General features: G+C 30.7%; 1 protein-coding gene across 1 annotated transcript; it reads left to right on the top strand.

Annotated features, from left to right (window-relative positions):
• Window positions 1-9,641: 9,641 nt before the first annotated feature.
• Window positions 9,642-11,716, top strand: LOC108463438 (NAC domain-containing protein 30). Its single transcript, XM_017763378.2, has 3 exons — window positions 9,642-10,129; window positions 10,451-10,722; window positions 10,870-11,716. The coding sequence occupies exons 1-3, from the start codon at window positions 9,946-9,948 to the stop codon at window positions 11,377-11,379; spliced, it is 966 nt and encodes a 321-aa protein (XP_017618867.2). The 5' UTR covers window positions 9,642-9,945; the 3' UTR covers window positions 11,380-11,716.
• Window positions 11,717-12,076: the final 360 nt, after the last annotated feature.

The following is a 12,076-nucleotide window of genomic DNA, read 5'->3' on the forward strand; positions in this document are numbered from 1 at the left end:
CCACATTGGGGTGATTAATGGTTACGCGTTGGATTTCTTCTTAGTTTAGTTTCCGGCGGGGGTTGTGGTTGTTCTAGTTGTGAGTGTTTGGAGGATGACCCACCGTGATAAAACAAAGAATGCGTAGGTGTTTAAATCCTATAAGGCCATTGGGATTGAAAATGAGATGAGTTCCCCAACGGTACCTTGTGTGACCCCTCTTTTGACGATGACCTATATATCATCGGTTGAGTCGGAGTCATCGAGAAAGGAGATGCACTGGACCATGCATTTCAACTTAACATAAGACTAGGAAAAGGAAACATATAAAGGTTAGGATACATATAAGGGCTAAGATACACCATTGGCATAGTCTAAAAAGGCTGTAGTGTGGGCGTTGTCGCTTGAGGCTTTAGGCTCAGTGATTGTATGAGCGCTATTGATAGCCTGCCCATCACCCCTTCTCCTTGGATTTAAAGGGCCATGTCGTTCCCTTTCGACATGGATTTACTGACACCTCTACTCTTCCGAGAGCAAATATGGCTTGCCATAGATCTTAAATCACGACATGTGATCCGGCATACACGCTAACTCTAGAACGATGATCGGTTCACAAGTAGGTATATGATCAAACCGATTTTCCTACATTTTGATATATTCCGAGAAGAATATCGTCCAATGCGCATTCGATCACTGTAAGTTGATTTTGTGCTCTTCATCGAGCACCTCAGGTCTAACAAGAATCAGTTGTCGGAATCCAAATTACCTCAACACTCTATCCATCTGGTGCATCTTGACAATAGCGTAGTTGATCAATAGGGCCTTAACATGCCAAATGTTCGGATTTTGAAAGAATTCATCTGAAATTACTGCTTGAATTGTTGGATCCTCGTATGGTGTCCATTGAAACTATATGAAATAATACTAAATACTAAATGCTAAATACAAAACGACTATGGTGTGTATATATATTTCATTTAATACTTACATGCGCTTTCGACTGTTAGTCTAATAGAAACCGTATATCTTCAAGAACGGTAGGTATTCCAACATAACTCGCCGAATAGTTCCACCTGATTAAATAAATTTTTAGCATAAAATTATATTTTAAATCTATGTCTAATATAAATTTTATTTCGTTATGAGTGGAAATATATATGGGTGGTTCATTCGAGGATGTAAAAATGGAAAGCAAAACCGAGTCCATGATTGTAGTAGTGATAGGCAACCTCCGATTTTAACTTTATTTGGTTTTGTTGCCCCGCACATCTCCTGGTACAATGTTGCCAACACGGAAGATCCCCAATTAAGTTCGCCAGCTGCTCTAAAATCAATGAGTTTTTGCAGCCATCTCAGATGTATAAGGTTTCGTGACAAGTCCGACATCAAATAACCTTCAATGATCTCAAGGATGTATACCCGAGCATATCGTATTCTTTCTACTTTAGTCGAATCATCCCCTGGCTCCGAGAATGTGTCTTGCAACCAGCCCATCTCGATCTGACCTCCGTAAATATTATCCGAAATCCCACCCAAAAGATCATAGCATATGGCTCCCTAATCAGTAGATTGAGCAGAACCGATGAGTACGGATTCATCCACTGACAATCCTAATTGTAACTGCACGTCTTCCAAAGTGATGGTACATTCCTTGCATAGAAGATGGAATGTGTGTGTTTCGGGTTTCCACCTCTCTATGAACGCGCTGATAAGTTTCGGGTCCAACTTGCACCCCTGACCTATATTAGCCACATGCCAAAACCTGTTTCTTAAAACGCTCTTACGTGGACGCGTTTTTGTATTTGGGCTATTCTGATAAATAATAAATAAAGTAGCCAATTTTTGTAAATAAAATAAGAAATGGGCATTTATTAGTAAAATGGTGGATACTAAATCTTATTTATTTTATATTTTGAATATTTTGGTTTTACAAAGGACAAATAATATAAAATGAATAAAGGTAGGTAGGACGTCCAAATTAGTCAGCGAAAGAGGCTTTGAAGCCTTAAAAAGTTTTCCGTTAAACAGAATCTATTACAAGATATCTTCTGCTAACTCTTTCACAACACTATCACTCACTTCTATTATTTGCTCTCTGAATCATACGTGGGGCAAACTTACTTTTTCAATATTATTAATTTTTTCAAATAATCAAGATTTTGTTTTGTTTCTCTTAAAGCTTCCTTTCATTTTGATAAAACTAATGATTTTAATTCGGAATTAGTGCAAATGAATGATTATCAACTTATAAATGAAAAGGTTTAACAATTAAAATAGTAATAATACATAATTGAGTCCCACTTTATATAAATAATTTTAGATTTTAGTTCATATTTATTTTAACTAAAAACTCTATCACATGTGTATACCCTTGAAAATCATAAATTTGAAATATAAAATCTGTTTAAAAATAACATATAATAAATAATGAAATATAAAGTTTGAAACTAATTACTAATAACACATGAAATGTATACGTTATTAAAATAATTTTATTATGAAATGTCATTTTCGTAATTTATTAACCGAGTTGGTACTGATTAACCCATGACACCAAATCGTCGGGGTTTTAGTAATAGTATAGATTATAGATATACAACTTATTGAGGTAATAAAGTGTGCATAATAAAATTAAATTGTATAAAAATATCAAAATAAAGCTTTCAACTTAGAGATAAATTGAAAGTTTAACTAATGCAATTGGTGTGAGTTCAAATATCATCATATGCATGTTTTTTAATTTTTTAAAAATAAAAGACTAAAATATTATCAAATAATATTATTTATTTTAATAACGTAAGGATATTCCGTAACTTCATAACCACGTTGGTGATTGGGTTGAGGGTGGATATATACCAACTTAATTAATGAATTTATTAATAATATAGATGTGTAGAACTTATCAAGATTTATTTTAGTTTGATTTAAAATATATTCCAATTATTATTTGAACTTATTTTACAATACTTAATTATGAATATAGTAATTCAAATATAATTTTACAATTACAATTAGAATTATACAAATATTAAGAGAAAACTAAAAAGCTAAGATTGATGTTGGAATTTTATGTGAGAAAAATAATGTATTAAGAAAATAAATTATTATAACCTTTTTTTTTCAAATGAAATGATGAGTAAAAGCCAAATTTACTTAATTGGTAATTAATGAATATTAATTTTGTTATATGTTGTTATTATAGTGTTGTTTAAAATTATTTATAGTCCATTCATAACTTTAAATAGAAAGATAATGTATTTTAATACATTTAAATTTACATTTTATTGTACTAATAATAATATTAATACCAATTAAATTAAAATTTAATCGAGAATTAATAATTATTGAATAGCGAAAGAGATTAGAAAAAAGTTATTAATTATATAAAGCGTGGTACAATATTTTTATAAGGAAATTTGAAGTTAGAAGAGTAGTCCAATCCATGGAACACGAATCCTAATATATAATATAAATATAGCATAGCAATCAAGTGGGTAGATCGCGTAAGATTGTGATGATTTTATCAGATTAGGATCATCATTCTTCTTCTTCATCACATGGGACCCATCTTAGACAATGTTGCTTAATTAGCAAATAAATCTTATAAATTATTTAAACCCTGCAAATTAATTCATTATTGCTTTTTTTTTTTCCCTTAAAAAAAAATTTCTTTTCGAGTTGTAAAAGCCTGTGAAAGTTGGCCATGTTCTTAGAAGAAAAGGGACACTTCTTTGTGAAGTGGAAGGGTAAATAAAATAGGAGAAAGAATTGTACGTCAATTCAAATAATTTCACGAATTATAATTCAAAAAAGTTAATTATTTATTTTATATTGTTTAATTATTGAACAATAAATATTAAATTAATAATTCATTAGCATTTTTATAATTAATTTTATCTAATTATACTGTATTTAAATATTTTATTGAATTAATATTATTCTTAATTAAATCACTAATTCAATTATGAAATTAAAAATATCAATTATTTTAAATTATAATTAATATTATCAAAATGTGGTTTTATCTTTTCATATATTTTAAATAAAATAAATAAAAATTATATATTTAAAGTTGGAACACATAATACTATTAAAATATAAATTTATTATCACTCCATCTGTTTTATTATTAAATAATTTTTTTAAAATTTAACATTCAATTTTTTTGCCCATGTGATAAAATTTAGTAACTAGTTAGCATGTTTTTCTGGTAACAAACTAATTAACAATTTTTATTTTTAAAAACCTAATTGCGTGACCCTTTTTCTAAAGCAATTACGTGACCATTTCATTCAATTCTTCTGGAGTATTTTTCTTTTCTTCTTCTTTAAGCCGGTTTCTAAAAACTTAATCTTAAATTTGATATTAATTTGATATTTATTTAAATCCAAATCATTTTTCATTTGTATTTTGAATCTAATCAAGGGTTTGATAAATTGCTTAAAACTGAAGGTTTATCGAAAATTTAGAGATATAAGACAAAAATATTAGATTTAATAAAAAATTAGGCAAGAAATAATATTTGTCTAGAGTAAAGATTAGGTTCGGGTTTTGATATTCATAACTTGGACTCGACCGACTTATTTTTAAGTTTAAAATATGTTATTTTTTATATTATATAATTTATATCATATAAAAATTAAATGTATTACACTATAATATAAATATTAAAAATGTTAAGTTGTTTGTCTTTAAAAATTTAATAAACAATTTAATCTTAATTTAGTTGATACCGATATTGTTGTCAAAGTAAGAGGAGTAGGTTTGGGTATGCTAAAGTTCCTTTATTATATATTATTAAATAAAAATAAAAATTATTTATATTTAAAAATAATATACACAAAGAGAGGTTAGCATGGCCCGACCCCTAAAATAAAAATTTAAGCATTTTAAATTTTAAAAATTTAAATTAGTAAAGATAAAATTACATTTTAACTCTTCTAAAAATAATAAAATTTGATTTAATCATTTAAAATTTATAAAGATATAGATTATTCAAATGGTGAAATTGTATTTCTACTAACGTAAAAATTAAAATTTAATTTTGACTTCCTAAAAGAATTTTCGGCCTTAGGTCCCTGTGCACAAATCTAACCAGTTTGGATTAATTATTAAATTTGGATTAACTATTTAGGTATATTAAAAGATTTGAAACCAAATTTAAACAAGCATAGTAAACCCAACAGATAAACAGCTTGTACCAATATGTTTACTTGTTTGAATTGACGTGGAAAAGTCAAAACAGAAATCAAAAGTCAAAGGGTAAATTTCATCCGTTGAATTTGGGGTCATTAATTAAATCTTCATTTTTCTTTCTTGGAAATACATATAAAATTTGATCATTACGTAACAAGATGTAGAGCACCATAAGATATATAAAACCCATGGAAAATGAAATATCTAACTTTTAACTTTTTTCTTTTTAAAAAATACAGCTACTTAATTGTTTTTATTTCCTTTTTCGTCTTTTAACTGTCGTTTTGTATTTTGATTCCTGCACACAAGCCTGTCCCTTTTTATTCTTCTGAAAACACATTAAGTCCATAAATGAATAACAAACTTGGTGGTGAAATTCATAAATAAATTTCTTTTATTCTATAAATTTTTTTACTCTTATTCATAAATATATATTTCTATTTGTTGCAACAAGTACTAATTGAATTAAAGTTGAATCTAACAAAATTGAAAAGAATTAGTAAACATAATTCAACATTGTATCATCTCTATGTATAAATTGAACAGTAAGATATATTAAATGCATTTAAACATTTTTCTTTCAATGACTTTATATTCAAGGATTATTCTTTTGTTTGATGTGAAAGATGAAAAACAGTGAGAATGCAAAATTTATCATTCAACCGGTTATAACTTATAACCATTTTTTGTTCAGAGGCGAAGTCAGAATAAATTTTTAAGGGGTCAAATGAAATTTTAATTTTTTTATAATATATATTTTTATCATTTTTAAAGGATTACATCGAATTTTTATAATTTTAGTTGGCCAAAGTGCAATTTTATCTTTATTAATTTAAAGTTTTTAAAAAAATTTAAGGGGCTAAATAAAAATTTTACATTTTAGGGGACCGGGCCCCTGCCAGCCCCCTTAAATCTGTCCCTGTTTCTACTTAACCATTAAATTAACATTTTTTTTCTCATTTCCATCATTTTCGTATCAGGCAAATCTTGATTATTTTTTAATCCTATGAAAAAAAAATGTGTTTGTTATGTTAAACGTGGATAATAATATTAGAAATGATTGCAAAGCAATAAGAAAGAACATATATATTTTACATAAAAAACCCTTATCAAGAAAAATTACTGGCATAGAAGAAAAAAATTACTAATGTTGAAAAATAACAATATAAGAGGTTTTCGACTATACACATTTTAAGGTTTAAACAACCCTGTTATAATCAATATCTAACAGAAAAAAATATAGTCTTATACAGATTCAACTTGTGCGGCATAGTTGGTATTACAAGGGTTCGGCCCTCGATCCTTCACTCCCACAGATCCCCTATTTTATCTCTCTATTTTATTTATTTAACAAGTGAGTTACACCTCGAATTTTTCAAACTGGATCAAACTAGATTGAATCACAAAACTCTAATAATATTAAATTAACACCAAGACATGCATGGACTTTTAGAAATGCTTATGACTTGGTAGAATATTTTTAGAGATACTTTTATTGTGTGTTTTACGAGGTTTCTTTTTGTGTGGAGTTTATTAGGGGTCACGATGGGTTTAGGCAATATTTTTGGGTGTTTAGCTTTTGTTAATTTTGTAACCTTTTAGAAAAGCTCCTACTACTATTCAAAAAGATTGAATATATATATATATATATATATATTGAGTGGAATTAAGTTAACCAAATCCCTAGTAAACTTATCCGGGAAATGAAATAAGTTTTGTGACAAGAGTGCGTGTATGCATCTATAAAGCGAATGTGATATAAATGGAGTGAAACAAAAGGAATGAAAGCTAAAATATGTTTTGATCAACCCTGCTGCTGCTTTACACAGAAACAGTTGTCTCTTATATTTATATACATAGTATAATTACTAGCATGCAACATACAAAATGCTTTACAACAAAAACACCCAAATTCATATTCTGTTCCATATATAAGCATAACATACTAAATGATCCCATAATATACATTTTTAATAATTCATTGAAAATATTAGAATATGGTTAGTAACATTTGGTGGGACCACTAAGGATTACATAAAAGTTAGCATAACATCTCAATGACTTGACACCTAAAATTTCTTCTAGAAAATATGGGTAATTAACCTCACATTACCTTTCTAATGGAATTTTTAGAATGTCAACTAATCATGATTTCTGGGTGCACATCAATATAATTTTCATAACTACTGTCTTCAGATTTTAGCTTTAAAACATTGATTTTTCAACAAGAGATGCATTGAATTCCATCTTCTACTGTGCAGTGTTTTAATGCAATAAGATTATCACTTACGAAACGCCCATTGTTTCATTTATATACATCCACTAATAGTGGATAGGATGCCAATCCTAATTATATATTTAAAAGGATAATTATTCTATATACGGATTATAAAATTAAAAAAAATTATATCCTAAAATTATAATAAAATAAAAATTAATTAAAAAACACATGATAGCTTTTGCTTATGAAATTTTTAATTACGTTACCAATTACCTAATAATAAAACATAATTTTTGGGTAGAATTAAAGTATCCTTTATATCCGTTTTACAGTTCATGAAGATTAATATTTTTAGATTTGTGATTGTCGTTAACAATGTAATATCTAAAATTCAAACTTAAATTCTCTATTTAAAAGTGTTATACGTATTACCAATGTAATTAGGAAAAGCTTGTATATATCCAAATTATAAATTAACATATAGCAGCTATTAATGAGGATAAAAGCTGGAGTGAAAATCCAACTTCCATACATATTAAAGCATTTATATCCTACTACTATATATACAAAGAATTTTAGTTAGGAAAGGAATGTAAAAGTGTATGTATAAGATTAGCAACTTCATGCCTAATTACATTTCGATTATGCAAATTATAGAGGAGTAAAAAGGGAAAGTTGTAATTAGGAGATAAATTTCAATTATGAAGTAATAAAGGAGATAAAGCCAAGGGCAGGTGATTATGAAAAGGACTGTGGCTTTAGTGGGACTCATCTCTGGATGTCTGTCTCAAAACTATATATTAACCCAAAGAGAAAGAGACAGACACACTAAAACAACACAAATGTTTGTGCTATTTAACTTGATAAAGACAACTTCTAAATCTCACACTTGGCACAAATATAGCCATGCCAAATGGCAAAGGGCGGCGCACCAAACTCAGACAAGAGGAGCTGGATTGTGGGAAGGAATATTCAATCATTACATAGTAATATTAATAATAATAAACACCACCCTCAACTAGCTATTGGTGTAGTAATAAAGATTGGTTTTATAATGTCTTGTAAGAAAGAAGATAAAAATGGAGAGAAGAGGGCAGTCGTTGTTGCTATAGTGCGGAAAATCTTAGGACATAAAATTGCGGTGGGAAGAGGGGGGTGGGGTGGCGTGAAAATTTGGTGTCACGCCGTCCAAATGAACCTTTCTTATCATTCATTCATTCACTCTATCTCTCTATCTGCCACCCCATGCGCAATCAATACCCTTCTTCCCTCTTAACTATATAAATATTTACATCCTCTCTCTTTTCTTTACATTCCATCCCAAAATATTCACCCGTCCTTTCCTTCTCTACTCTCATCTTCTTTATACCTTTCTCTCTTTCCAACACTACACTGCCTTGTCATTTCTCTCATTTCCATCTTCAATCAAAGAACAAGCCAAGGTTCACAATATTTTCATCTTGTGAGTATATATTTATACACGTTTGGTCTAAATCTAATATATGTCTTCCAAAAGCTTTGTTATTACTTTGTTCAATATATAGGAACTCCCCTCTGCAATCTGCAGTTCTTTATTGTTGCTGCATTTATTGCTGTATAGTTGTAGGGTTTTCATGCATATATATATTGGATTTGTCTTAGTTTTGTTTGGTGTCTAAATCATGCATATGCATCCAGTAGCATCAGTGGGGTAACTAGATGTAAATAGAAGAGTATATTTTGATTAATTAATGAGTTAATGTAGGTAAATAAGGTGGAGATAGATGGAGGTTTGACAACCCACTACCATGTAGAACTAGAGCAAGAGGAGGGGTATTATATTGTAGGGAGAATGAGATAGTTGGTGGGTGTGAAAACATATTATCCACTAACACCACTCCGGAGTGCACTGCACTCAAAGAAACACCATGCTTGTTTGTGCCAGCAAAGTCAAGCTTTTCGGCAAAATTTTTATGCTTAATATTTTGTTTGCCTGCCTAAGCTCATGCAACTCGACCAAACATAAAAAGTAACACTAGCCTTAGGATAAAACCATTTCTTTTTTCTTTCTTTTGGTGGGTTCCATAAATACATATGTAGCCTCACATTTTCTTTTTTTTTTTCTTTTTTTTTATAATATTAAAAAATAAAAAATAAAAGCATGCAGGGGCCAACCAGCTTTGGGTCCCATAAAGTTACATCATAATCATCATTGATCACCCACTATATAATCAAAAAAAGCTACTCTTGCAACTTAAGAGTTGAGGAAGGAGGTTTGTATATAGATTATGAAAGTAACATATATAGGCAAAACATGTGCGTTTACTTCCATACCATTATCCTTTGTAAAAGCATTGGCAATTCATTCCCTCCAAGAGCCATGTCTTTCTTCCAACTTGCCTTGCATTTTAGGCTTACGCCAAAACTAACTTCAACCCTATGTTTGTTGGGAAAGGAATATATATATTCACATTATTAGGTGTTTAATATAAATACAGCTAAATAACAAAAACTGCATTGTTTTAAATCCTTTGGAAGAAACCTTGATTTATGCTTTCACTCATATATTCATGTTTTCCAGGAGTAGATCCATGATGGAATTGGAATCATGTGTGCCACCAGGCTTTAGATTTCATCCCACTGAAGAAGAACTTGTAGGATATTATCTCAGAAGAAAGATTAACTCACTCAAAATTGATCTAGATGTTATTATCGAGATTGATCTATACAAGATGGAGCCATGGGATATCCAAGGTACGTAAATTTATTTTTCTAACTCTAACCATGCATCTTGGAAGCTTTTATTACATTTTCATTAATTGGTGGCACAAACCTATTGATTCTATCATAGCTAGGGTTTGAAATTTTGGAAAGAAAGTTTTTTTTAGTGCCACTTTCCTCTTGGTCATAAACTAATCAATATCAACATGCTATGGCCGAGTTCAAAGGGATATTTTCAAAGCGTTCACACTAATGTTCCAGCCAAGAAATTAGATGTAAAAATACCAAAAATAACAACCTAGGTAGCATGAAAAAGACTGGTTTATTAATGGTGTGGAGTTTGGTGTTTGGCAGCAAGATGTAATGTAGGGAATGAAGAGCAAAGCGAGTGGTACTTCTTCAGTTATAAAGATAGGAAGTATCCAACAGGGACAAGGACAAACAGAGCCACTGCAGCTGGGTTTTGGAAGGCAACAGGGAGGGATAAATCTGTGCTTTCAAAGAACAGTATTATAGGGATGAGAAAGACCCTGGTTTTCTATAAGGGTCGTGCACCTAATGGTAGGAAAACTGATTGGATCATGCATGAGTATCGCCTCCAGACTTCTGAACATGGACCGCCCCAGGCAAGCCCTTCTATGTCTATACACTTTATCAACACATCTTATTTCCAATACATGTTTATAATCATACTCATAGCTAGCTGAAAAGTCTGCCAAGTTTCATCATGTTGTTCCCTTTGATAGATATATAAGTTTTATTGCAAATTGCAGGAAGAAGGATGGGTGGTGTGCCGGGCATTTAGAAAGCCATGTCCTAATCAAAGGCAAGGCTTTGAAGCATGGAGCCATGGTTACTATATGAGAGATAACAGCCAAGTTAGGCCTCCCGTTTCCCTTTCAGATATAGCAACTACATCTCATCTTCATCTTCGCAGGAATCAAGGATCAAGTTTTTATGAATCCTATGGTTCGGAGCAAGAGCTTGTTTCCAACACTCACAATTTTTTGGACAACCAACAAGTGATTGAGCTTCCACAACTGGATAGCCCCATTACTGTTTCACCAAGTTTAGCAGAAAAAGAAGTTTTTCATTGTGATGAAGAAAAGAGCAATGAGAGTAGTCAAATACATATAATCGACTGGAAGAACTTTGATAACTTGTTTAACTCTCAGCTCACTGATACAACATCTTATCCATATCAAACTGCGGCACTAATACCCCAAAATGATGAACTAGAGGCCCAACAACACCATCTCCTAGGTTGCTTCCCTGGATCATAGGTGAAGCCCACAGTAATTTTACAATTGACTTATGCAAGAATGCTGATTCAGACAGCTAAAAATCTTGTTGTCTCAAATTAATATATATTGGAGCTAAGTTTGAAAATCCATGATCAGATTTATTAATATGATTGCATTGCTAAAGGTAGAGTACATGTAGTAGAAAAAAGCATGGTTTTGTTATGTTAAAGAGAGACTTCCTGCATGCTTTAGGGTGTATGAAGAAAGTTTCACTTCACTTATTATTATTATTATTTGTCATGGCTACGAAACTGTATATTGCGCATGCATTAGTGCATATATACCTAAGTAATAATGTTGGGTTTTTTTTTCATAACGTGACTCTTCTCTAAATCCCTCTATAATAAAACTTCCCTATATTCTCGAGTGTATAAGAATTCATCAGAGGAGAAGATTTCTTTTTATCTAGGGTTATACGTATTTGATGTTTGATTTATATTGTTGAGTGGGAATCAGTGGCTGGAAGAAGAATTGGAGAAAAATAGGTCCACTTCTTTAATTGATTTAGTTCTAAAATCTTGAAAACAAATACATGGGTTCATGTTGAAATAGAGGTGTGCATGGGTCGGGCTACCCGGCCCGGCCCGAAGGTCCGCCCGAAAAATGGGAGGGTTTGGGTAAAATATAGGCCCGAAATATGGATTTGGGCACAAAAACGAGGCCCGTTTAGAAAATG

Source organism: Gossypium arboreum, chromosome 13 (assembly GCF_025698485.1).
Source record: "Gossypium arboreum isolate Shixiya-1 chromosome 13, ASM2569848v2, whole genome shotgun sequence".
NCBI classification, from domain to species: Eukaryota; Viridiplantae; Streptophyta; class Magnoliopsida; order Malvales; family Malvaceae; genus Gossypium; species Gossypium arboreum.

Coding starts and splice junctions, on each gene's coding strand:
- LOC108463438 (XM_017763378.2), top strand. CDS start 9,946: ATGTTTTCCAGGAGTAGATCCATGATGGAATTGGAATCATGTGTGCCA. Junction 10,130..10,450: donor GGAGCCATGGGATATCCAAG/GTACGTAAATTT, acceptor GGTGTTTGGCAG/CAAGATGTAATGTAGGGAAT. Junction 10,723..10,869: donor CTGAACATGGACCGCCCCAG/GCAAGCCCTTCT, acceptor TGCAAATTGCAG/GAAGAAGGATGGGTGGTGTG.